The sequence below is a fragment of the Mesoplodon mirus genome (assembly GCF_964341445.2).
Source record: "Mesoplodon mirus genome assembly, chromosome: 7".
Taxonomy (NCBI): Eukaryota; Metazoa; Chordata; class Mammalia; order Artiodactyla; family Ziphiidae; genus Mesoplodon; species Mesoplodon mirus.
This window is the reverse complement of record NC_138983.1, coordinates 2026315-2052181: the sequence shown is the minus strand read 5'-3', so window position 1 is coordinate 2052181 and position 25867 is coordinate 2026315. Positions and strand designations below refer to the sequence as shown.

At 66.8% G+C, this 25867-nt stretch overlaps 2 protein-coding genes across 3 annotated transcripts; one reads left to right on the top strand and one right to left on the bottom strand.

Moving 5' to 3' along the window:
- Window positions 1–5683: 5683 nt before the first annotated feature.
- TRPM5 (transient receptor potential cation channel subfamily M member 5) lies at window positions 5684–19738 on the top strand (the record flags this gene model as incomplete). The annotated part of the gene is given in 24 exon segments (XM_082629316.1): window positions 5684–5800; window positions 6203–6380; window positions 6993–7159; window positions 7902–8085; window positions 9321–9699; window positions 9813–9976; window positions 11083–11201; window positions 11466–11784; window positions 11849–11991; window positions 12075–12198; window positions 12548–12693; window positions 13068–13180; window positions 13416–13508; window positions 13626–13674; window positions 13678–13884; window positions 14031–14093; window positions 14097–14153; window positions 14352–14471; window positions 14565–14739; window positions 17880–18236; window positions 18368–18497; window positions 19269–19311; window positions 19314–19343; window positions 19673–19738. Coding segments are annotated over 24 exon segments (3543 nt in total).
- A 1784-nt stretch (window positions 19739–21522) lies between these two features.
- On the bottom strand, window positions 21523–25376 carry TSSC4 (tumor suppressing subtransferable candidate 4). 2 transcript variants are annotated; one of them, XM_082626517.1, is made up of 4 exons: window positions 24475–25376; window positions 23747–23908; window positions 22924–23037; window positions 21523–22767 (listed from the first exon to the last, which is right to left on the bottom strand). In XM_082626517.1, the coding sequence occupies exon 4, from the start codon at window positions 22743–22745 to the stop codon at window positions 21768–21770; it is 978 nt and encodes a 325-aa protein (XP_082482643.1). In that variant the 5' UTR covers window positions 22746–22767; window positions 22924–23037; window positions 23747–23908; window positions 24475–25376; the 3' UTR covers window positions 21523–21767. The 2 variants fall into 2 exon arrangements, with proteins under 2 accessions (XP_082482643.1, XP_082482644.1); XM_082626518.1 differs by lacking the exon at window positions 23747–23908.
- Between the last annotated feature and the right edge of the window lie 491 nt (window positions 25377–25867).

Here is a 25867-nt window from a genome sequence, read left to right as displayed (position 1 = left end):
TCAGAGCAGGATCCGCCGGCCCACGGACAGAGGCCTGGGGGCGGGCATGCGCTCTGCCAGGCGTGGCCTCTCCCCCAAAGCAAGCGTCGTCGTGTGAACTCAGTCCTGTCCCGAGTGGCTCCGGCCCTGGACCCAGTTGTAGGAAAGGGGGTGGAGGCGGCTGGAAATGGAGCAGAAGGCAGAATTTGGGACGTCCTCCCGACAGCGTCAGTGGGTGCTGGTGGCCCCGGGCACCTCCTTCCTTCAGTGGCGCCCCGCCCGGCCCCTCAGTCACAAGGCTTTCCGCATAGACGCACGTCCACTCCCCGCATCCACTTGCTCACTGTGTGTCCTCCCAGCAGCTCCTGTTCTGGGCCCGGGAGACTCAGTGGCTGAGAACCCCAGGCAGGAAGCAAACAGACAGCACACAGGTGAATAAAAGGTCCCCTCAGAGGGTCAAGCTTCCTGAAAAGTGATGCCGGGTGGCCTGGAGAGAGAGACCCAGGGAGGCCCGTGAGCCGGTGTGGCTGGGGGATGGTGGGGGGACGGGGGGGACGAGGGGGACGGGCGTGGGCAGAAGGGGAGGCTCTGAGGCTGGACGAGAGAGCAAGGGGGAGGCCAGACGGCTGGAGAGGTGGGCAATGGGCGGGGCAGGGCTGCGGGCTCGTGGTGGGGTGTTATTGTGGAGAAATAGGGAGCCACGGAGGATTGTAGGCAGGGAAGGAGCACAGCCTGGTACTGGGCTGGGGGCGGCCGGAGAGGAGCGTCCAGGAGGCCAGGGTAGAGGGCAGGCCTGGAACAGAGGATGGGAGGAGGCCAAGGACTGTGTGCCTCCCACCCCCCAGACTTGGAGGCTCTGGGGAGATCCCCTCACTCTGCATATACCCCTGACGCTGGCAGGACGCACAGCGGGGCCAGGCCCCAGGCCAGCAGGGGGTGTGGACCCAGGCTGGTCTTTCAGCTGGGCTGGGGCTGGCCCTCGCCCAGGAACCCCAAGATTTGCATCTCCCCTCAGAATCTCGTCCACAGGGTCTCAGGCCCCGAGGGTTTGTGGGGTCCCTGCCCTGGAGCCCCACTTACCTGGAATGCAGTCTTTCCTGAGGGATCGTCAGGCGGCCCCTCTCCTCCCTGGGTGGGCTCCAGGCCCATCGATGGGACGTGCCCAGCCCAGGACGGAGCCCTCGTGTCCCTGGCAAAGCTGCCTCCACTGGCCGGGCCACCTCCACCAGCCTGCGGTCCTGGGGCGCCCCCTGGTGGCCAACGGGCCAGACCTGAGAGGCCACCAGTGGTCCCAGAGCACAGGGCCTGGACAGGGTCTCCCCCCGATTCCAGAGCTCAGGGGATGAGGGGTCCCTGGGAGGAGGTCCTGGGGTCTCTGGGGAAGGGGCACACAGAAGTGTCATCTGTTGTCATGTGTTACCCGCAAGCTCCTTGAAGCCGGGCTACTCAGATCCCCATTTTCTCAGAGAAACTGAGGCCCAGAGTTAAGGAGCCCGAAGGATTTGCAGAGTGTGAGCCAGGACTGTGGGGCTCCAGGGCCACCCCCGTGCTGCCCTGTCCTGCCCTTGCTCGAAGGGACAGTGTCTGTGCGGAGCCTGCCGTGCTGACAACCTGACAGCTGACCCAGCCGTCCCACCCTCCAGGACAGCGCACACGGGGCACCCGCGCCTCTCGGCTTTGTGGGCCTAGTCTCTGCCCACGCGTCCTCCACAGGACGGCTGGCCACACCCCCTGGAGGCGGTCATTCCCACCTGCTGCAGAGATAAACTGGGGGCCGCTGGGAGGCAGAGACACGGGTGTGGCACAGCCGTCCCCTCCCGCCGCGGAGGGAGGGAGGGAGGGACAGCAGCCAGCCCCACACGGGGCCACCTCTTGGCACCGGGAGACCGGTCACGCCCAAGGGGGTCACGGGGCCTGTCAGGCCCGGGGAAGGCTGGCCCTCGCACACAGTGGCTTTGGCTGCAGCAGGCCTGTGGGCCGGGTGGGGCAGAGATCGGGGACGCCTGGCGCTGGTCACGGCATTGGCTGCCCAGGTGCCGGGCGTGGTGGTGGGGGGCAGGAAAGGCGGGCGCCAGGCTGTGGGGACCTCCACCCGCTCCTTGACCAGCAGCCGCGTGTCCGGGCCCGGGGAGGAAGCAGGCAGGTAGGCTCCCTGGCCGCCAGCCCCCATCAGGGAGCGGGAGTGGGGGCACCCTCCTCCGTGGCCACGGGCTGCCACTCATCTCCGTCTCCTCCTCTGGAGCCTGGGGAGAGCCCGGCCTTCCAGACGGTCCCTCTGCAGGTGAGGGGGGCTCGGGGTGGGTCTGGGCAGGGGGTGGCCCCACGGCCCTGGGGGCCAGACTCGGGGAGCCAGGGCTCAGAGCCGGTACCTGTCCCGCTGGGGGCCTCACAAGCGCGTGGGCAGCTGTGCCCCCTCTCTGCCCCCTCCCCGAGCCGTGCCCTCCGCTCCTGGCCTGGGAGACCCGTGTCCTCACTGGGGGCCGGGGGCTGCCGTGCTGACCGCCGCCCGCTGAGTGTGCTCCCCATCTCAGGGAGGAACAGAGGGGCCGGGCAGGTGGGGTGCTTGCCCAGTGACACAACCCAGGAAGGGCCGGGTGGACTGGGACCCCCGGGGCCTGGCCGCCCGGCTCTGCCTGCGCTGGGGCCGTTTCCCTGGTGGCCTCTGACCAGGGGCGGCCGTCTGCCCCCTGAGCAAGAGCCCCCAGTGCCCTTGCTGCTGGGGCTGAAGATCCTGCCTCTGTTCTCCCTGTCGGTCGTGGTGGGGGGGGCGGGATTCCAGCGGGGGGGTGACGCAGGACCCCCAGCTGCCCAGACCCACACCCCCCCTTGCCCCTTCCGGGAACAGGGCCCTCAAAGACCCGGACGGCTGTTCATGCAAATGCGCCGTTTGCATGTCTTTCCCGCTTGGTGGTCCCATTTGCCTGGCATCTGGCCCAGTGCCCCCTGGCTCTCAGCACAGGACCCCAATGCCCCCTTGGCCCCCTGTGGCTGGGAAGCCAGGGGTTGGGCCCAGGCCTTCAGGGCGTGGGGTGAGGGGTGCTGGTTGTGGCCCCGGGGACGGTGAGGACCTCCTGCCCTGTCAGTGAGGAAAGGGCGATGTGGGCTGCGGTGGGGGGGAGCACCACAGCACCCTCCCCCCGCCGCCGTCCCCTCCAGGCCCCCCTCCCTGGTGGAGCAAAGCCGAGGCTCTCGGCCTATGAGCACGGCAGTGCTGCCCAGTCCCCGCACACACCCCGGGCCGGGGGTGCGTCCAGCAGTGGGAGGGGTGCCAGGCCCCGGCGGGAGCGAGGCCCCTGCTCAGCCCCACCCTCCCCGCATGGCGCGAACACATCCCACGTCGCTGCCCGTACTTTGGGGTTGAAGAGTGTCCCCCCAAATTCACATCCACCCAGAACCTCAGAACATGACCTTATTTGGAAAGAGGGTCTTTGCCGGAGCAGTTAGTTACGATGAGGTCATAGCGGAGTAGGGAGGCCCTCATGCAATGACCGGTGTCCTTATAAGGAGAGGGAGGCTTGGACGGGGACCTGAAGACGGAGGCAGAGGCTGGAGGGATGCGGCCACAAGCCCAGGGACGCCTGGAGCCCCCAGAGCTGCCAGAGGCAGGAAGGACCCTCCCCTAGAGCCTCCGGAGGGAGCTCGGCCTTGAGACACCTTGTTTTGGGATTTCTGGCCTCCAGAACCACGAGAGAATCAACGCCTGTTGTTTTAAGATGCCCAGTTGGTGGTCGCTCGTTACAGCCACCCTGGGACACCCGTGCAGTTATAACCCAGAGGGCAGCAGTGCCGAGGGGATGAGCGTTGGCCGGTGCCCAAGCCCAGGCCAGGTCTAGCCTCCCCCTGGCTGTGTGCTCGCGTGCAGGTCTCCCCACTCCCCTCCGTGTCGTGGCAGGGCCGGGCCTCAGAGGCTTTTGGTAGCAAAAGCATCAGGCCCAGCCCTGGGGGGCGGGGGCGGATGCAAACCCTCCCACTTCCCACCCCAGAGCAGGGAGCGCAGAGGGGTGGGATTTGAATATGGCCTTTCCAAGCTGGTGATTATGGGTTTTTAATACTGGACGCTAGTGTCTGGGGACAGGGCCTGGGTGTGGGCAGTGGGGAGGGGACAAGATACGGGCTGTATGAGCGCCCTGGGCAGCTGTGATGAAGTCCCACAGATGGGCGGCCGAGAGCAACAGGAACTGATTCCCTGCTCTGGAGGCCAGAATCCCAAATCAACGTGCTGCACCACCAAGCTCCCTCCAGCAGAGGGTCCTGCCTGCTTCTTCCAGCTTCTGGGTGTCCAGGCGTCCCTGGGCTGTGGCCGCACCCCCCCACTCTCTGCCTCCATCTTCACTGGGCTTCTTCCCTCTTCTTATAAGGACACTCAGGTCACTGGATGAGGGCCCATCCTAATGACCTCCTCTTAAACTGATCACATCCGCCAAGAACTCATTTCTACAAAAGGCGTGTTCACAGGCACCAGGAACTAGGGCTTGGACACGTGATTTTGGGGGGACGCAGTGGGAGGACCATGTCATGCCTGCAGGTGCCCCCCCACCGGCCCCTCCTGTGTACCCAGGTGGCCCCTCTCCAAGAAACAAAGGGCTGGCCTGGCCTTGAGAACCGGAGCTGCCATAGGAAAGCGTTTTACCGAGAGATTCATTCTCCTCTCCCAAAGGGCCCATCCGTCCGGGGGTGGGGCTGACCCTGGAGAAGCTGGGAAAATACCCCAGCCGAACGGGGCGCGGCGGCCGACACCCGTGATGGACGGGGCGACCAGGGAGACGGAGCTTCACAAGGTGGGCCTCTCAGGTCCCCTGGGACCTGGGGGTCCCACCGGCTCTGAGAAGACCTTTGCCCCTCCTGTGTTCTGGCCCCAGGCTCTGGGAGGGCGGGGCAGGGAGGGCGTGCTCTCCCCGCTGAGCCCGCAGAGGAGCCACTGGAGACAGGCAGTGGGGACCATGGGGAGCCGTGGGCAGGTGGTGGGGGGCCGGGCTGGGCCCTGGCTGGCAGCCGTCAGCAGTGGGTCCGGGAGGCGCTGGGGGTGCTTGCTGTCAGGCAGGTTGATGGGACCCAGGTCCTTGTCACTCGGGCCACTCCTGGGACCCTGGCGTGGCTCCCAAGTCTCTGCTAATGTGCCAACCCCGCCAGGCACGTGGGCAGCGCTGGGCCAGGGGTGAGGGCTCGGTGGGAAGGTCCCTGGGTGGTGGGAGGGGCGGGGGGCAGCTAGACCCTTCCCTCCCCGGGCCTTCTGGGCCCACCTGGGCAAGGAGGGGCGTCTCTACCACTTCGGCTCCCGCCCAGCCCCCCAGATCCCCCTGCACCTGAGCTGTGTACACAGGCCTCACCTGCTCGCCTTCCACCCGCTTTCTGCCTGGGCACCAGGCACACCCAGGGTCCCATCCGTGTCCCGGGCTGACAGGGATGTGGCCGGCCGGCTGCTCCCAGGGTGGGTGAGTGGGGGCATATGGGGGGTGGGCGCTGGGCCAGGAGGTGGGGCTGGGGAAGGGGGACACGGAGTCCACACAGTGGGGCTTCAGGGGGGCCGGCCGGTGGGAAGGGCACCGGGGCAGACATCCTCTTGGTGGTCCCCCATTTCTGCCAGAGCGGCGCCTGGGGAGAGGGGCTTCCCTGGTGCAGGCGGCCCTGGCCTCTGGCAGGAAGCGGGGCAGCGCTTGCCTCTCGCGCCCACAGGAGTGGGCTCTGTCCCTGCAGAGAGGGCCCCATGCAGGGTGCCGGGGGCGCCCGTCCTGGCAGCCACGGGGGTGCTGGCGACCGACAGGGCCCGGGCCTGTGCCGGGGTGAGATCGAATTCGGAGGCTCTGGGAAGAAGCGAGGCAAGGTGAGAGGCTGCCCGCACCCCACGTCCTCCCCTCAGCACTGAGCCCCTGCGCCCGCTCTCCCACAGCGGGGGTGGCGGGTGCACGGGGGCTGTTCAGAGCCCCAGGCGGAGACAGCTGTGGAGCTGGCAGCACCCTCCGGCCCCTGCCTCTTACCCCCAGGCACGGCGTGTCCAGAACCCTCCTCTCTCCGGCCTCAGCCTCTCCCGAGGGGATGGGGACGCCCAGGTCACACAGCAAGTCAAGACGGGGCCTGGGGGAGCCCTGGCCTCTGGCTGCGACCCTGCCCCCCACCCCGTGGAGCCCAGCCCTCCCCTGTGCCCAGGGCCCCCTTACCCAGCACCCCCATACTCAGAATACCCCCATGCCCAGCACCCCCATACTCAGAATACCCCCATGCCCAGCACCCTGTGCCCAGCGGCGCAGCCCCGTCTGTGCTCTTTGACCTTCTGCTGGCCGAATGGCACCTGCCGGCCCCCAACCTGGTGGCGTCGCTGGTGGGCGAGGAGTGGCCCTTTGCCCTGAAGCCGTGGCTGCGGGACGTCCTGCGCACGGGGCTGGTGAAGGCGGCTCAGAGCACACGTGAGGCCCCGGGCCAGGGCCTCGGCCCCGCAGCCCGCTAGCCCCACGGCCACCCTTCCCCGGTGGCAGTGGGAGCAGCCCCGGGGACGCAGCAGAGGAGCCTTCTCCAGGAGGGCCCGGCCACCCCGTGGGGCCCGCAGGCCTCAGCGAGACACCTGGGGGCAGTGCCAGCTTCCACACCCTGCTGCCCGTGGCTGGGCCCCCTTCTCCCCCTCTGCTTCCCTCGGGGGAGGAAGCTGGCCCGAGGAATCTGGCCAGTCACTGGGGTCAGAATCAAACTTCTGGGCTTTGTTTTCAGGCCATTGGGCCTTCAGAAAACCCAGTCAAGGACGTGGGGTCTCTGGTCTCCTTCACGCCAGAAATGATTGATTGCAGAAAAGACAAAAAGCCTGGTCTGTACACCCACTGGGCTGAGAGCTTTGTAACCGGGAAAGACCTTCCTGGTTTCTGGCCCAGCACAGGCCATGGGACAGAGTCGTGGCCTGCTCTGTCCAGATGGCATCTGGGGGGGCCAGCTCCCAGCAGATGCCCCAAAGGCGGGAGGGGGCCCTGGGGTGGGGGCCATTCAGGATGCCCTGGGGCCACTGGGCGCAGTGACTCCCGGGCCTGCAGGTTCCTGGATCCTGACCAGCGCACGCCGTGTGGGCCTTGCCCGGTACGTCGGTCAAGCTGTGCGTGACCACTCACTGGCCAGCACGTCCATCAAGGTCTGCGTGGTGGCCATCGGCATCACCTCATTGGGCCGCGTGCTGCACCGTCAGCTTCTGGACGCTGCCCAGGTGAGTGTCGGGCTCGGGGCACTGTGGCCTTGGGACACGGTGGGCCTGGGAGGCCCCCGAATATCGGCCACCCCCCAGGGCAGGAGGGCATGCCTTAAGGAGGCCACCAAGGCATGCTCACAGCTGACCACAGCCCTCCATCTGTGACTGAGTCCCCCCACAGTGGACAGGCCAGCAGTGGACAGACCAGCCCCAGACCTCGAGGGCTCAGGGGCCTGGGCGTGGGGCCGGGGGAGGAGTGAGACTGCTCTGAAGGACTGAGGCAGGGAAACGACTCAGAGCCAGGGGAGGGGGAGGGGCTGCGGGGAGGGACCGGAGGGGGAGCGGGGAGCCGCGTGCACAGCATGTGGCCAGCAGGTGGCAGCATCGCCCCGGGAACGGCATGGGGAGGGGGCTGCCAGGCTCCCAGCCCGCACAGACTTGCCATGGGGACCTGGGCTCCAAGGATCCCGCCCAAATCGGTGCCCAAATGCCTGGCTTGGGCACCGCCCTGCAAGTTTGGGTGACCCTGGGCAAGTGGCCTCTGCTCCCACCTTGGGGGAGGGGTCTGAGGCAGGTCCAAAGGAGGCCCAGGCAGCCCTGTGAGAGAAGCTCCCCCCAGCACTGGGCTCTGTCTAGAAGGTCCCCTCCCTGTGCCTGCCTCTGGACCCCCGAAACAGCAGCCAGCCCTCCCTCCATCTGGAGGGCGGGGGGCCTGGACAGAAGCCTTGCCCAGGCCTCATGATGTGCGTGGGGGACCCAGGAGGACAGCCCTGTCCACTACCCCATGGACGATGGTGGCAACCAGGGCCCCCTCTGCCCCCTGGACAACAACCACTCCCACTTCATCCTGGTGGACCCGGGCACCCCTGGGAAGGTCAACGAGCCCACAGAGCTGCGGCTGAGGCTGGAGAAGCACATCTTGGAGCAAAGGACCGGCTACGGGGGTGAGGCCTGCCTGGCTGCCCAGGGAGGCTGCCAGGGAACACGGGATGGGGGTGGTCGCAGCGTGTGGACGGGGCTGGAAGGACCACCAGGGCGGGCAGGGAAGGGCATTCCCGGCTGAAGGCACAAAGCATGCCAGAGTGTTGAGACTCAAGCCACTGGGAAGACCTGGGAGGGGGAGCTGCCAGCCACAGGGACAGGGGACACAGCTGCGGGAAGTAGCCCTGCCAGGCAGCGACATTCCCACCAGTCGGCAGAGTGGCTGTAGGTCGATTTACAGTGGGGGTCCCCTGGCTAGAGGCTCTGGCTGTGGGCTCCGAGCTTTGGCAGGAAAATGAGATTTCCAAGTTTCAAGAAGCCTATTTCCCTCCACTGGCCCGAGGTAAGGCGCCACCAGGGGGCAGTGTTGTCCGAGGCCGGGGCACCGCTGTGGCCAGCTGTGGGTTCGAAAGTTGGATTTGCGAACACTAGTGCACGACTAATATTTATAAACAAGATACGTATAATTGCTTACAATATTTATAAGCAATGTGAAATATCTGTCGACTGAGCGCCCTTTAATGAAAACACAACCAAAGCTGTGTTTAAACCATCACCATGTGGGTGCAGTGCTGAGCCCCGTGTTCCTGATGCCTGGCGGCCCACGCAACCCAAGTATCCTCCACGTTCATTCAGGAGGCGCCTTAGGAGTTAGAGGGGACCCTGCTGGGTGTGGGGCGGGGGGACGATCCCGCCTGCCTGGAGTCCTCCCAGCACTTTGCCGGGCTCCTCCTATACAGCCTACCCAGCAGGTCCAGGCTTCTCTGGGGCTTCACCTTCAAAAGTCTCATTTCTGGTTTGTTTGGGGAAAAAACTGACCAGCGCCCCTCCTTCACCTCTTCGATGTGCTCCGTGGGCCTCGGATGACCTGGCAGGTGGTCAACAGAGCTTTCTGCCCTGATGCGGGGAGATGCCAGGCCCTCGGAATGTGGCAGGTGCAGCCAGGGACTGAATATTCAACTTGAGGTTTAAATAGCCACGAAGCGGCCACATTGTATAGTGAGGTGCAGAACTGGCATCCTTTCCCGGGGGACGGGGCAGCCTGGAGCCCGCACTTCTCTAGAAAAAGCCTCTTGGCTGGAGTTTGCCCGGAAAACGTGGCAAGTTGATGGTCTGAGGCCGTGGTGGTCACCCATGGGGAGGGTCCCAGGCCCCCCGCTCGCCCGGGCACCGGGGTGGACCTGTGCTCCATCTGCAGGCATCAGCAGCATCGAGATCCCCGTCCTGTGCCTGCTGGTCAAAGGTGACCCCAGCACCCCGGAGGTAGGCAGGGCCGGCAGGTGGGGGCCTCCTGCAGGGCCCCCCGCCAGGCCAGGGACGGGCCTGGAGCTGACTCGGCCTGCTGTCCCTCCCTGTCCACCTCACGGGATTTCCAGGGCCGTGGAGCACGCCAGCCTGTGGCTGATCCTGGCAGGCTTGGGGGGCATCGCCGACATGCTTGCTGCCCTGATGAACCAGCCCCACCTCCTGGTGCCCCAGGTGGCCGAGAAGCAGTTTAGAGAGAAGTTCCCCAGTGAGAACTTCTCCTGGGAGGACATCGTGCACTGGACAGAACTGGTATGCGCCGCCCGAGACAGGTCAGGAGGGCCAAGCGCTGGTCCCTAACCCGGACTCCGCCCCCTGCATTCCCCGTGCCCGGCCCCTCTGGCTGCAAAACTACCCCACCTTCCCGTGCTCACCCCTGCTTCAGGCCCTCAGGCCTGGGGGCGGAGCCTCGGTCTGTGGGTGGGGTTGCCCTGGGCCCAGCGGGCAGAGGGCTGGCGTTCTCACTGGGGGACGTGGGGTCGTATACCACGTGCCCGGCCCAAGGCGCCACCTCGGGGCCTTTGTCCATCCTCAAGGCGTTGGTGAAAGGTGAGGCCTGGCCACGCCCACTGGGAGGCCCGCGGAGGGCACCGGGCAGAGGCAGATGGCTGACCAGCCTGGTAAGGGGCGGCTCCCGGCCCCTGCCCCGTCCTGGGTCTCGGCCTCCAGGGGCAGGGCCGCCGCCTGGGGGCTGTCAGTGGCCGGGAGCGACCCCTGGCATGGCTGCACTCCGCTGTGTGTGTGGGCGTGTGAGCGAGCGTGCTAGTGTGTGGGCGTGTGTACCGGTCACTGCTCGCTTCGGCCGTGGCAGCACGTGTAACAAAACTGGAGGAATACAGAGCCTACCAAGGCCTCCGTGCAAGGATGACGTGCCAATCCGTAGAAAGTCCTGCCTTTGTCAAGTTTTATGTTACTATATTTTATCACAATTTAAGAAACTAAACTGTTCAATTAATTCAGGGAGTTTTAGTGTTTTCATAAGGTTGGGCACCGTTACTACTAACTCCAGAACGTTTCCACCACCCAGAGGAGCCCTGCTAGTCACCCCGATTTCCCCCAGCCCCCCACAACCACGAATCTGCCGTGTCTAAGGATTTGCCTACTTGTGGCATTTCCTATGAATGGGATCACACAGCGTGTGGCCGCTGGTGTCTTTCCTTCACTGAGCACGATGTTTTGGGGGTTGTCCACGTTGTAGCCTGTGTCGGGGCTTCACTCCTTTTTAGGGTGGAGTAACATTCCACATTTCGTTTCTCTGTCCCTCTGTTGATGGGCACTCGGGTTGTCTCCACTTTCTGGCTGTCACCTGATGTGCTTCTTCTTGGGCATAAACACCTGTGGAGGGGCTGACCGCTGGTGGGGGACAGGGGCCCAGGCAGGGAGGGGCTGTGCGGGGCAGGGGGCCTGGACACCCTTGAGGGAGGGGAGTCTCCTCCAGACAGGCCGCCGGCTCCCTGCTCTTCCGTTCACCCCTGGGGTCCCCTTGGGGTCCTGGCGCTCCCAACATTGGCTCCTGGGGTTCTTGGGACGTCTTGTGAATCTAGAGGGTGTGGAGCAAACCAGGGTGCGATTTCCGTGGCTGTGCGTCTCGGAGAGTCACCTTGAGGGACCCTGTGGCCAGCGCCTAGGTTCGCCCTCCCCACCTCCGCCCGCAGCCTGCAAGAGCCGCAGCCAGGAGGCGCAGGACTACCCGGATGAGCTGAAGCTGGCCGTGGCCTGGGACCGCGTGGACATCGCCAGGAGCGAGATCTTCAACGGGGACGTGCAGTGGAAGGTGTCACCCGACTGTGGCCAGCTCCGGGCGGGGACGCGTGGGGGGCTGGGGCAGGTGGTGTCCGGGTGCCTCCTGGCCCAGCCGTGGCTGCGCGGGCCGGGGGAGACCGGGGCACCTGCTGCTGCCGCCTCACTCGTCTGCCCCCCAAGGCAGGATGGGCCGAACTGCGGCGGCTGTGGGCCACCTGGCGCAGCGGGGCAGGCGGGGGCCTTGCCGAGGGTCCTCACGCCCCGCCCCAGTGGCTCCCTCTCCCCCTCCGCCCAGTCCCGTGACCTGGAGGAGGTGATGACGGACGCGCAGGTGAGCAGCAAGCCCGAGTTCGTGCGCCTCTTCGTGGACAGTGGCGCCGACGTGGCGGACTTCCTGACGTACGCGCGACTGCAGCAGCTCTACCGCTCGGTGCCCCTCAAGAGCCTGCTCTTTGACCTGCTGCAGCACAAGCACGAGGAAGGCTGGCTGACGCGGGCTGGGCTGGGCGCCCAGCAGGCCCGGGAGCCGCCCGCCTTCTCCCTGCATGAGGTGTCGCAGGTGCTCAGCGACTTCCTGCATGACGCCTGCCGTGGGCTCTACCAGGCGGTGGGCTGTGAGCGGGCGGCGGGGGGCGGGCGGGGCCGCAGCTGCGGGCTGACACCCCCGTTCTCCAGCAGCAGGACCCGGCCCTGCGGCCCACGTCACAGGCCCGAAGGGGCTACTGGGCCTGAACCAGAGGAGAGAGAGGCCCTGGAGGGACCTGTTCCTGTGGGCGACGCTGCAGAACCGCCACGAGATGGCTACCTACTTCTGGGCCATGGTGAGGACTCCGGGGAGGGGACCGGGTCCCTGGGGGCGGGGTGCGGCGGGGAGGCAGCCGCATCCTCAGACCTGACCTCCCAGGGCCAGGAGGGCGTGGCAGCCGCTCTGGCCGCCTGCAAGATCCTCAAAGAGATGTCCCACTTGGAGACGGGAGCCGAGGTGGGCTGCACCCTGCGTGAGGCCAAGTACGAGCAGCTAGCCCTGGGTGAGCAGCCGAGGCAGTGGGGGCTGCAGTGACCCTGTGTTCCTCGGGGCCACTGGGCTCCCCCTTAAAATCCTAACGGGGGCAGACAGGTACACAGCTGACGAGGACGCAGCTCCAAAACTCGGGCCAGCTGGGCCTTGTGGCCAGGCGGGCAGGGACACTCGGGGAGAGGGAGGCCCCCATGATCCCGACAGGCAGGCCGGGCCGGGATGGGCAGCCTCCGCGTGGCCGGCCTCTCCCGGGTCTCACCAGCCCCCTGGGAGGCAGGCACAGGGCAGAGGGCCGGCCGGAGGAGGAGGGCAGGCGGGCTGGGCCTGGGCATCGTGGCAGCGGCCGTGCCCTCGGGCAGACCTCTTCTCCGAGTGCTACTGTAACAGCGGGAAGTGCGCCTTCGCCCTGCTGGCGCGACGGAACCGCTCATGGAGCAGGGCCACGTGTCTGCACCTGGCCACCGAGGCCGACACCAAGGCCTTCTTTGCCCACGACGGGGTGCAGGTGAGCCCTGGGGAGGGCTGTGGGGCGAGGGACTGAGCAGACAGGAGGTGCCCCAGCCGACCCCGCTCACGCGCCTCCCCCAGCCTGTGTCCCGGCCATGGTGGTGGGGGGCTCCCTCAGCCGGTCACTCTCCCCACGTCCAGCCCTTTCTCCACCTCCAGTCTCGGCAGAAACCCCGCTTCCTCAGCTCAGCCCTCCCGGACCCCCGAGCCTGGCCTCCCCCATCGAAAGATCTTCCTTCCCCAGCAGGATGGAGGCTGGGAGGGGCAATGCTTCCGCTGAATCTGGAAGGGCAGGCCTGCTGCGGGCACAGCAGGGCAGAAGTGTGGAGGCAGGGGCAGGCGGGGGGAGGGGCAACCGTGCCTTTATTTCAGGCCTTCCTGACCAAGATCTGGTGGGGGGACATAGCCTCGGGCACGCCCATCCTGCGGCTGCTGGGTGCCTTCCTCTGCCCGGCCCCCGTGTACACCAACCTCATCACCTTCAGGTCTGTCAGGACAGAGCGGCTGGGGGGCCTTGGGCTTCACTGGGGCTGGTGGCAGCATGTCCCCGGCGCCGGCCCCCACCGCATCCAGCATACATGTGGGCCCCCCTATGCACGCCCCCTACCCATGTCCCTTTGCAGTGTGTCCAGCACTTCCTCTGCTGGCTGGGTGCCTGGGACCAAGTGGGGGGCCTCTGGGTGCCCTCCCCACGTCGCTGAGGGCCCCCTGTGCTCCCAGTGAGGAGGCCCCTCTAAGGACGGGCCCAGAGGACCTGCAGGGGCTGGACAGCCTGCACACGGAGAAGAGGCTGCTCCGTGGCCCGGGCAGTCGGTGAGGGCCCTGCGGAGGGTGGGCAGTGGCAGGGAGGCTGGACCCCGGTGGGCAGCGGCAAGCTCGGGGCTCTGGCCACCCGCCTCACCACTGGCCGTGGCCTCCTTCGTGGTGCCGGGCGGAGCAGCTGGCCAAGGCGCCAAGGACTCAGAGTGGCCGAGGCCCATGAGCCGCCTTCTTGCTCACGCGCTGGCTGAAGTTCTGGGGGGCGCCCGTGACTGTGTTCCTGGGGAACGTGGTCGTGTACTTTGCATTCCTCTTCCTGTTCACCTACGTCCAGCTGGTGGACTTCAGGTCCCCTCCCCAGGGGCTGTCGGGGGCTGAGGTCACCCTCTACTTCTGGGTCTTCACGCTGGTGCTGGAGGAGATCCGGCAGGTCAGTGGTGGGCCCAGCCCACCGAGCCCCGTCCCAGCTCCAGATGGAGCCCCGATCCCTGACGGTCACAGCCTGGCCATGGCGGGGCTGTCCCCAGCTAGGTGGGGGCCCAGGTAGCTGTCACTGGGCCGTCTGCCCCCTGCCAGGGCTTCTTCACAGATGAGGACACACATCTGGTGAAGAAGTTCACTCTCTACGTGGAGGACAACTAGAACAACTGTGACATGGTGGCCATCTTCCTGTTCATTGTCGGTGTCACCTGCAGGTCTGTGGGTCCCAGAGGCCTGGCAGGGGCAGCCCTGGTGGGCTGGTGGGCCAGGCTGCCTTCAGGATGGGTCTTCTCAGGCCCCGGAAACCCTGTGTTTGTGTGTCCCATGCTGTGTGTCCTGGGGGAAGCCCCTGCCCTCTCTGGGCACCAGCAGCCGTCCAGCCTGCCTTACCCCCGCCCTGCCAGGATGCTGCCCTAGGTGTTTGAGGCCAGCCGCATGATCCTCGCCATCGACTTCATGGTGTTCACGCTGCGGCTCATCCACATCTTTGTCATCCGCAAGCAGCTGGGCCCCAAGATCATCATCGTGGAGCGGATGGTGAGCCCCCGCCCCTGGGAGGGCAGTGAGACGGAGGCCCACCGCCAGGCGGGTGCTGATGCTTCTCTCCCCACACGCCTACCCGCCGTGGAGATGAAGGACGTCTTTTTCTTCCTCTTCTTCCTGAGCGCGTGGCTTGTGGCCTACGGCGTGACCAGCCAGGCGCTGCTGCACCCCCATGACAGGCGCCTGCAGTGGATCTTCCGCCGTGTGCTCTACCGGCCGTACCTACAGATCTTCGGGCAGATCCCACTGGACGAGATCGATGGTCAGCACGCAGCCTGGGGGTGGGCGTGGGGGTCCTCTGTGCCCACTCTACGTGGGACCCCCACCCACCCCGAGGTGCAGCTGAACCGAGTCCAGTTATGAACGTTCCTTTTGTAAGACCCTGGACATGTGGCCCTTGAGAGGGGTGTTTGAGGGTCACAGGAGACCCCGGCCTGGAGTGGCTGAGAGCGGGGGGTCCCCGGGGCTGGCCCCCCAGGCTCTGCCCACCCACACAGGGCCACGTCCGGCAGGGGACAGCTCCAAGCTGATGTGTGTCAGCTGCGGAGGCCCCAAACTCGGGCCTCGGGCTGGAGATGGAGACGGGGCTGCAGGGAGAGGGAGCAGCCTGGGCGGGGTGGGGGGAGCCTTGCTGGGAAGGGGGATGGGTAGGCACTACAGGTCGCCTGGGGTCTGGGCCCTCCAGCTGCCCTGCCCCCCCGGCATGTCCCCAGCGGGCATCAGGTCTCCTGTCCGCCCCCATCCACCCGGCCCCGCACCCAGCCCCGGGCCCACCTGCTGGAAAGGCCCTTAGCTAGGAAGCCGCTCCTGATGGCATCTGTGCTTCTGGGGACCCACCCAGCATGTGTGCCTGATCTCCGGCCGGGTGTGTGTGGTCTGTCTGAGGGGTGTCTCCAGGGCGGCCCCTGTACAGGGGGTTGGGGGCGCTGGGGCTGGTGGAGGCTCTGAGACCTTCCCACAAGTCAGCACAGTGTGGGGGGCAGAGTGGCTCAGCCATGGGGGCTCAGGGAGACCTGGGCTGGAGGCAGGGACGCCTGTACAGGCTCTGGGATGGCTGGGACTCAGTGAGGGGGAGGGGGACCAGCCCCTCAAGCAAGGTGGGCCAGCAGCCAGGGCCCAGTGTGAGGGCCCAGGGCACCCGCCCTGCCGGGCACTCCTGGCATGAGGAGGGGGGCGGAGGGATCATTCGCTCAGGCTGGTGTCAGACTGAGGCCACCTGGGGCCCACCGGACGATCACGGGCACACTGTCCCTGAGGCCTGACCGTGGCCACTGCAGCTAATGACGCAAGGTCAGCGCCCCACGACCTGGTAAATATTTGTCAATGGGATGAGGACGTGACTGAAGCAAACAGGCCTCCAGGATGGGGCCGCGGTGGGGCTGGGCCGTCATGGGAGTTGCCTCCTAATTAGGGTGCTCTGCAGGCTCATTTCCTCGGCTGTTTTCTTAGTCCCGCAGCCTCCGGCACTGGGTCCGGTGTTTGCTCATCCGTGGGCACCAGTTTCCAGGCCATTAGTTTAATGAGGCCCTGCCTGCCCTCCAGCTCTTCCTGCCCGCACCACATGGCCCCTGCTGGGGGATGCTACCATGACCCCCAACACTGCCCCAGTCCCATGGGGCCCCTCGGAAGGAAGGGAGTGAGGTGGGCGCCCCCAGGAACAGGCAGGGGTGGGGGCTCATTCCTGTCCCCATGGCCACACGCTGGTACAAAGGAACTCTGTCATGGTTCGGGGTTCGCAGGAGCCTGGGGCCACCTGGGCAGGACGGAGGAAGTGCAGACTCCCGGGGGTCCAGCCTGAATTGCTGCTGTGGCTGCCAGGCCAAGTTCCACAGTGGAAAGTCCGTGACCAGGGCCGGGCCTGGGCCGGCACGGAGGGTCCCTGGCAGGTCCCTGTCTCCCTCCCTGTCTCTCTCCCGACCACCCCCCCGCCCCCGGCCCCTCCCTGTGAGCCCACGGTGGTGCAGCCAAGAGTAATTCCCTCACTTAGGCCGAGAGGGAAGGCAGCCCGCGGTCCCGCGGGCTCCCTGGTGGCCGCCCTGCCCTCTCTGCCCCACACATGCCCGCGGGAGCTGGGGGCCGAGCGTCCAGGGCAGAGCTCCGTCTCTGGGCTCTAGGAGGTCAGAGACGAGGACAACTCATTTCCCAGCCTAGCCTGGTGGCGCCTTTGAGAGTTATGGGGGAGACGCAGGGGTCTCGTGACCACAGATCCACTTCCATCAGACAGGTTTACAGCTTCACAGACACGCTTTCCAGGCCTGGCCCTGGCCTTCCTCTCAGGGTGCCGGAGGGAGGGAGGAGGGTCACCCATCAGCCCCGGGCAGATCTGTGGGCGGGGAGGGAGGGGGCAGCCGGGGAGGGAACTCACGTGGGGACGCACCAACCCCCATCACAGTAACTCAGGAGGGACTGGCCCCCGTGAGGGAGACACGCGCAGACGGAAACAGGCCCTGCGAGCCTGACACGCAAGCAGGGAGGCGGGGACACAGGCACCCACAGAGAGCCAGAGGCCCCCAGTGCCCCCCGGACTCAGTCACAGCATGAAGACTGGGAGGGGCAGTCACAGAAACACAGGCCTACGTGCAGGCGTGTGTCCGGGTCCACGCACACGCACGCACACGCATGCACACGCACGGCCTGTGGAGGTCCCCACCTGGAGCCACAAGCCCTCTTGATGGGGAGGCGCTCTCCCCGCATCCTCTGCACCGTCCTCCCAACTCCTGGGATGCGGTGGGGGTCCAGGCCGGCCCTGCACGGGTAGAGGCAGGCAGGGGAGGGGCTGGAGCTGGCCCCTCCAGGGCGTCCCTGTCCAGGGCGTGGAGCTCAGCCTGCTCCCAGGGCACTCACGGCCCCACCCAGAGGGCACTTTTCAGGCTGGCTTGTCCCCATGACCACAGTGCTCAGTGTCAAGGGTGTTCTGCCTCCACAGGCTTTGGAAATGGTGCAGACCTGCCCCCCAGCTCAGAGCCCTGTGATAGGCAGTAGAGCCATAGGGGCCCTGCGAAGTCCTGCAGGAGAGACTCCACCCCCCCTTGCCGAGCCCAGCTCCCCCCACACTGGTGCAGACCTGCCCCCCAGCTCAGAGCCCTGTGATAGGCAGTAGAGCCATAGGGGCCCTGCGAAGTCCTGCAGGAGAGACTCCACCCCCCCTTGCCGAGCCCAGCTCCCCCCACACTGGTGCAGACGTTCCAGCGTCTCTGGCCCAGACCTGCCTGGCCCTCCGGACCTCAAGCTGCATTCACCTCTCTGCCCCCAAGAGGGGCCTGGAAATGGGGTGTCACCCAAAACCGTGGCTCCCCTTTGGGTTGGGCCTGGAGGTCAGGGCACCTAGGAGGTGGTGCAGGGCACGGCAGGTGTGTGCGTGTGGGTGGAGTGACGATGCTTTCCCAGGCCCCCGCCCCCCAGGGAGTAGGGCCCGGGTCTGCGAAGGCTGCAGCAGAGGGGGGGCACTGGAAGACCCCAGAGGAGGGGAGAGAAGTCACAGGAGGAGGGGACGGCGAGGCGGGGGGAGCCCTTGGGACTCCGGGAACAGCGCAGGGAGCCGGGCCGTGTGCCCACCGCCGCCCACACGCGTCCGCAGCTACACGTTCCAGGTGGTGCAGGGCAACGCGGACACTTTCTGGAAGTTCCAGCGCCACCACCTCACCGTGGGGTACCACGAGCGCCCTGCCCCGGCCCCGCCCTTGATCCTCCTCCGCCACCTGGACCCGGTGCTCAAGAGGTTCTTCCGGAAGGAGGCCCAGCAGAAGCGGGCGCGCCTGGGCGAGGCTTGGGCTGGACTCAGCTGCCTGGACCAGAGGGGTGGGGCGGGGGGGCCCTGGGCCTGGGGAGGGGCACCACAGGGAGGGCTCCTCCTGCCTGGCTCTGCCCCTGAGGCTGCCTGGCCCTCCCAGAGAGGGACCTGACGGAGCCCCTGGACCAGAAGATGGTGACCTGGGAGGCGGTGCAGAAGAACTTCCTGAGTGAGCCGGAGAGGCGAAGGAAGGACAGTGGGGAGGGGCTGCTGCGGAAGACGGCCCACAGGTGCTGGGACCCGGCCCCGCCCCCCCAACCTGGGTGGGTGTGGCAGGCGGCCTGGGGTGCTGAGCCCACCGGGCAGCTTACAGGGACAAGGGCCCTGCCTGGAGCGCTGGCCGCCTCCCCCGCAGGGTGCCGGTATGTAGAGGCACCGGCGGAGCTGGTGAGGGGCCGGAATTCACGCCATGGGACTGGGGGCTGTGAGGTCTTTACCAGGATCACTGTTGGGCATCAGGCTGCCTTACATCTGGCGTGGGCTCTCACGTCACAGGGTCTGAGCTGGGGAAACGGGCTGAGAGGCGCAGGGATGTGGCCCGGTCCAGCACACGGCCTCCCTCCCGACCCTGGACAGAGCTCTGCTGGGGCCTTGCCTGCCCTGCATTTGGGGGATGGGGCCAATACTCATGGTGTCCTCTGCTCTGGGGTCTCCAGGTCTTCCCAGAGAGGTCCGTCCCCAGCCCTCCCTCAGACCCACGTGCCTGGTCCTGCCTGCGGGTGGGGGGGCGGGGACAGCCCTGCCCACCATTGCTGGACAGAACCCCGCCCCCGCCCCGTGCCTGCAGGGAGGGTGCAGCAGAGCTCTGCACCCAGGCCCGAGGGGCCAGAGCACCCTGAACTCAGGCGCCCACAGAGGCTCAGTGACCCCCAAACCCACCCGAAGGGCCTGGGCCACAGGATGGGGGAGGACGGGAAGGTTTCCCAATCTGGGAGCCCTCCCCGCCCCGCCCCGCGCCGCTCCATGCTCAGCGGCCTGCTGCCTGCCTGCTCCTATCCTAGGGTGGACTTTGTAGCCAAGTACCTCGGGGGCCTGAGAGAGCAGGGGAGAAGCGGGTCGAGTGTCTGGAGTCTCAGGCAGGCAGGCACACCAGGGCGCCCTTCTCTCCCGGGGCAGGGGCCTGGCCGCGGGGCTCAGCAGTCAGGGCAGGGAGGGCCTGGGGCTTCGTACTTGTACCCACCCTTCCCTGAGGGGGAGACCCTGCAACTCTCCCCAGGGGGGTCCTGCATTTAAGACCCCTCACCGTCTACTCCCCACGTTACGGTGCTGGAGGGCCCCCCCCCGCCCGCCTCCTTCGAGAGGCAGCCACCAGAGGAGGGTCACAGAGCAGTGCGGGCGCCGGTGGGCCCAGGGAGGCGGACACAGGGCTTGGCCCGGGAGGTCCCAGCGCGCCTCCCTTCTCCAGGTCAACTACTGCACGGTGCTTCTCTCCTCCATGGCCAACACGCTGGCCCGCAGGGACAGCTACTAGAGTAGGTGTGGCTGTCCCCACACGTCCTGGGTGGGCTTGGGGCGGGGTGGGCGCGAGCAACCCACCGCCAGCCCGCTGGCCTGGGCCTCTGCTTCCCACCTGTCCTGGGAGGGGCCCGGCCTACGTCTCTGATGGCCTTTGGCTGACCAGTCTTCAGGGTGGATAGGGGCTCTCTGACGAAGCCCACTGACCCAGCCAGGGTGTGAGGGCGTGGCCACCCAGACTCCGGAGCCTCTGCCTGGCCCCACTGGGCTGCTGCCCCCCCCGCCCCCGGCCGGGGCCACCTCTCCCTTCCCCTGCTGCCCCACTGGGCACCCAGCAGCTAAGGAGGGGCCTCCCTTCCCCCACCAGACTCCCGAACTTCAGTGGTGGAAACCCACAGGCCTCTGCTGACCATGGAGGGGGCCTGGGCAGCAGGGAACACCCAGAGGCCGGCCGGCTGCCCTCGAACACCTGAGCCACTTGGACTGTCTGCACGCAGGGCCCACCTCTCCCAGAGCCCCAGGCCCCATGGACGCGCCAGCCTGCCCCCACCTCCAGTGGAGCCCCCCAGCAGGATGTGGCTCAGGGTTTTGCCAAAAGGAACCACTCGCTGCCCTGCCCGGCACCTTCCCTGGACGTCCCGGGCACGGGGTGCAGCGGTGTGTCATGGGCCCTCCCTGACAGGCAGAGCCCTCAGGACCCTGACCAGAACCAACCAGCCAGGCCCAGGAGAGCAGACACTTGCTGAGCGCCCTGTGCGGGGCACCTCCCATTAGCTGCCTTGGAGTCCAGGCCCAACCTGTGTCGCCCACCAAGAAACTGGTCTTTTTCTGAAATGCCTGCACTTGGAACTTCTGTCCTTTAAGACCCAAGACTGAGTGTTCACCGTGTGTCGGCTGCCACGGCATGGCCCCAACAGCTCGCACAGTGAGCGCAGGGCTGTCCGGCCTGGGCAGCGGCTGCGGGTCACCTCCCCAAGAGGACCCGCCCCCAAAGCTGCTTTATCTTAAATGGAGCCTGGAAAGCACACCCATACCTTGGGCTGCAGCCCCACATGAGAGTGGACCCCAGGGGTGTCTGGGAGGTGTCAGGCGGTCAGTGAAGCACTGCGGGGGGAGAGAGATTTCCTGCCCTGCAGGGATGGGGTCTGAGCTCCTGAGCTTGCCCCAGCTGAGTGGCCAGCCAGGGCGGCCTCTCCTTCCCTTAGGGACCTGGAGCCCTGGGGTAGGGGCGGCAGGGGCAGGGCCAGGCCCGGGGCTCAGCAGCGCGATGGGCTGGCCAACCCCAAGTGCTGTCACAGGAGAGCCACGCCCACTCCCGGCTACCTCCCCAGCGCCCTCTGGGGACCGTCCTCATCGCCCTGCACAGCAGCTCAGCAGTCCTGGCGACACTGTCCCAGGACACCGGTCGTCTTCACACACCCTGAGTAGGACAGAGTCAAGGGCGAGCTTGGCCAGGGCTGGAGAGGGCGCTCGCTCAGCTGGCCGCTTCCCCGCTCCTGGCCCTGGGGCTTACAGGCATATGCTGGAGGCAGGGGCTGCACACCAATGGCTGTGAGCCCACCTCTGGACGGGTCTGGGGTCTCCAACTCTTGCTCTGGACTGAGGAGGGGGTCATCTCAGCTAGGCTGGGAAGACGTGCCACTGAGGAACACAGGCTTGATTTAAAAACCTTCAGAGCCCCCTGACGCTAAGTTGGGAGGCTCCAATGTGGGAACAAGGTGATGGGGTGTCTGGAGAGAAGAGAGGGCCCTGGCCACAGTCAGGCGGAGGGGGGTTGACAAAGAGACACGGAGCCTGAGGAACACCCAGAGCCTTTACTGTCCCCCTGGGCACAGGGTGGGTCAGGGCTTCTGCCATCCCCGGGCCCACACCCTCAGCAAGGTCTCTGCCCTGGCCGCTGGTGCCACCGACAGGCAGCCCGCTGGCTCCCTTCCCTGGGGGTGGGGCCCCGGGCCTGCTCCGCCCCTGAAGCCACACCAGGGGGACAGTGGTGGCCGTCCCTCCAGCTCAGCCAGGGCAGGCAGGCGGCCAGGCGGTCCCCCCACTCAGACCTCCGCGCCTGGGGCCTCGGGGCTGCTGCCCTTGCTCCGGAAGTGGTCCCTGCTCCGCTTCTTGCTGCTGTGGAAGCCCACCGTCTCCCCTGGCAGGATGCTGGCCCCAGACCCCGCGTGGGCCTCCCCCTCAGGTGCACCCACCTCCTGCAGGCCCCCCCGAGGTCTGCTCCACTCCTCAGCCTCCGGGCTCCCGGGCCTGGCCAGGTGGGCCAGCTCCACGGGGCCCTCGCCCCCTGCTGCTCCCGGGATCCCGCGGGTGCTCCCACCCGGCTCCCCTGCCTTCCTCGCGACCCTCCTCTTCTCAAGCCGGGCCTCGCCGGTTCGGACCGGTTTGGTGAAGATGAGCCGGCCCTCCCCACAGCTGGAGGGGTCCTGGTTGAAGGAGGGCACGTAGTCGCTGGGGGCGGCCAGGCTCTGGGGGCCCAGGAAGGCCAGGGCGGCGGCCCGGTTGCTCTGTTTGCTGGCCTCAGCCACGTCCTCCAGGCTGTACTTGGTCCAGCGCTCAGGGTGGGCCACGTAGTCAGGAACGGGGGGCACCCTCGGGGGAGCGGGATTCTGAGTGGCCCTGCTCGGGGCCCCGGCTGGAGGCCGGCTGGAGAGTGTCAGTGGCTGCCGGAAGCCCCCACTGTCACCAGGGACTGCTGGGGCCGCAGAGGGCGGAGCCCGCCTGGCTGCCCGCTCCAGGCCGCCAAAGATGTCGTGGCTGCGCTGGGAGAAGGTGGGGCTCGTGCCTCTCAGGTGGAAGGGCTGCACCGCCGCTGTGGGGAAGCTCCTGGGGGGCGAGGGGGGCTTAACGGGGCCCGAATCCCCCAGGGCCTCCCCGGGCGGCCCCCCTGGAGCCAGAGCTTCCACTCCAGCATCATCGAGCAGGCTGAGGTCGGAGTCCGAGTCGCTGAGGCAGACGGGGTCAGGAGACAGAGCGTCGCCCCCGGAGCCGAGGAAGTGCTGGCCGTCCCCTGCCTCAGCCATGTGTCCCCCAGCCACGCCACACCTGCACCAAAGCAGCCCAGGGACTCGGTCACTGGGGACAACACAAGCTCAGAACAAGTCCCTCCTGCAGACCCACCACCCCGGGAAAGGAGCAGCAGGAAGAGCTGTGTCCAGGGAGGAACGGCCAGGTCCCCCGCCCCGAAAGCCCTCCTCTTACCTCCCTGGCTGCTGGGCGCCTGTGCTGGACGGCTGGTGGGCCGAGCGCTGGAGAAGGTTCTTGGTCGCAACTGCTCCCCCCAGGCACGGCTCTGCTCAGTGGCTCAGTGGCTGGCTGAGGGCAGGGAGGGAAAAGCAGCCATCAGACCAGACGGCAGACATGCAGGAGTGGAGCCACCACCCCGGGAGCGGGCCTGGGTTTACAGAGCCCCTGACACAGCCAGGCCCAGGAGCTGGGCCTTCTGACGTGTCACCTCATTCAATCCTCTCCAGCCAGTCTGACTAAAGCCACTAGGAAGCCTGCTGCAGGGGCGGGCGGGGGGTCTGGTAGTAAGCAGCCAGCCAGGGCTTGAACCCAGGGCCAAGAGCGACCTCTATTCTGCACTCCCTCACTCAGCCAAGCACGCTGTGTGGCAGGCAGCGAGTACTCCACAAAGGCCGGGGCGCCTGCCTGCTCCGTGGGGAGGAGGTGTGCTCCTGACCGCTGTGAGATGCCCTGGAGCTCCAGAGGAGTCTGCAGACACATCCTTGGCATCTGCGGGTCAAGCGCTCAGGAAGCCGGAGCGGCCTTGCTACGCAGAGGCCAGCCCCACAGCTCCTGGGGCGTTCGTCCTGTGCTCCTCCGCACACCTCTCACTTTCCCAGCTGAGCACAGAAGTGCTGCCAACACCTGGTTAGCGTTCCAGTGTCACCAGGCACCCCGAAGCTTGTTTCCAGGCTCAGAGGACAGCCCAGTCTCACCTTCCGCACAGCCCTCCGTCCACCAACTCCCTCTTCCCACCAAGCCTCCCTGGCCCAGGGTGACCCGTTGCTCGTGCACCCACCGAGGACCAGGCCAGGCAGACCAGGAGTGGCTCTGAGTGCCCGGCACCAGGTCAAACACAGGCAAGATCTCCATTCCTCTGGGTCTCGCGTGACTCCCAAAATGAAGGCACAACTCCAGGAAAGGGGACACGAAGTAAACGTCAGTGGTGTCTGCTTTAGAGCTGGCAGGACCGGAGCGGGGAGAGAATTTGCCCGTCATACAGGACGTTGCAGTCAAAGCTGGAGTTCAAACCAGACTCCGGCTTCCTAAACTTGCAACCCCATCCCCTGGAATCGCGGGAACGCCTGTGGTGAGTGGGACACGCCGCGGGGAGACGAGGATCGCGCCCCAAGACAGGGAATGCGGGGTCTGCGTCTGAGTTCTCTGAGAACTTCCCGAGCTCAGCGCAGGGCAGAACTGAGTACAGGCTGAGGGCCTGGGGGGCTCGGAGGAGGGGTTTTCTCAGGGCCGGGATCCGGGCAGGCCAGGGAACACTGGCTTCTTTGCCGGTTGTCTCGCTCCCCTGGGAGGCGGACCCTTGAGTTTCTCCACTCCACGCGCCCAGGTCCTCGGCCCGTGCTCAGCAGGCTCTCCGTGCCGGGGGCTTAAGTTCTGGGGCCAACTCGGGTGGGTGGGCCAAGGGTCCGGGCCTCACGAGGGTCTCCCCGCTCGGCGCAGCACACTACGGACAGCGGCCTCCCGGAGCCCGACCGCCCAGGAGCACCGTCCTCCCCACCACAAACCTACCGGCTCACCGCGGCCTGGCTGCCTCCATCTTGCGCCGCGCTCGGCCCTCTGGGAAACTGAGTCCTCTGCCGGCTGAGGGCCGCGGCTTCCGCGCCTGAAGAACTACATCTCCCACAAGCCACGGGGCCGCTACTCCCGAGGCCTATCGGGAGTGTGGTCTCTACGCATTCTCTGTCTTCCCTCCCGGAAACGGCGCTCTCGCGCGAAGAGACCGGAATTGACTAAGGCCAGGGGGGAGACTGGGAGGCAGAACTACGACTCCCAGAATGCTCGAAGGCTTACGGCCAGCTCCGCGTTCCCGGGGCCACAGCGCCACTTGCCGGAAGCCGCGGGGACCGGAAGTGCATCGACGCGTGCGGCGCCGTTCCCGGGCACTTCCGGTCCTGGCCTGGAGCGGCCGGCCACGCCCTCGTGGGTCCCGGGAGCCGGGTAGCAGCGCGTTCCCCACGTTGCACGCTCGTGCCAACCTCCCGACTGCCCGGGCCCGCTGTGCAGCAGCCCTCCTGGGAGAGGCGCCCTTACCTATTCCTGCTGATGGCCTGGCTGGTTATTTCTGCCCCGAAGCGCAGGGCAGATCCCGGTCTCCCCTGGACGGGCCGCACGTACCTCGGCCCGGGGCCCAGGCGGCCGGCGCCCTTTCCCTGCTGGCACCTCACCTGCTGGACGGCCAGAGCGCGCTCCCTCGCCCAGGGCTGCACCCCGGAAATTCAGGGTTCAGGCCATGCTGCGGCCTAGCCCAGGGACCCAGAGAGGAGACAGGGCCCGTTCTGATCATCCCTAAGGCCCCCCATACAGGGCCTCACCAGGAACGTGGAGTCCAGGCCACCGCAGGCAGCTAGTTCACACCGCAGCTAGCAGGGGTGACACCCAGGCCTCGGCCAGAATGTTCCCAGGACTTCGCAGCACAGGGAGAAGTAAAAAGGAGCGGGTTCCTTGGGCCATCCCGTTTTCCCAACCCACCAGCACCCCCCTGGACTGTGGAAGGGCAGGCCCGCTGCGGCCCTGTGACCCCCAGTGCAGGGCTGGGGTTAGTTTCCAAAATCAGCCCCCCAAGGAGTCCCCAGGGAGCCCTTGACGTATGAATCCCAGCCAGGGACTTGTCTCAAGAGGTCAAGTTAATGTACATACGGGGGGTACCTGCATGCAGCTCATGGTGACATCACCCAGCATTCCCGCTGGGGGCAGCAGCCTACCCAAGAGGTGGCTGGGCCTCAGTCCACGGTGGTGGGCCAGGCAGGCTCCCCCAGGTAGTGGCTGAGGCCTTGCCCTCCAGCCCCTGCAAGATGTGGCCACCCAGCCCCTTGACAGGACGTCTGCAAGCAACTAGAAGGTCAGAGAAGAGCCCCTCAGACCCTTGGGAGGGAGCAGTGTGTCCATCCTCCTGAGCTGGCCC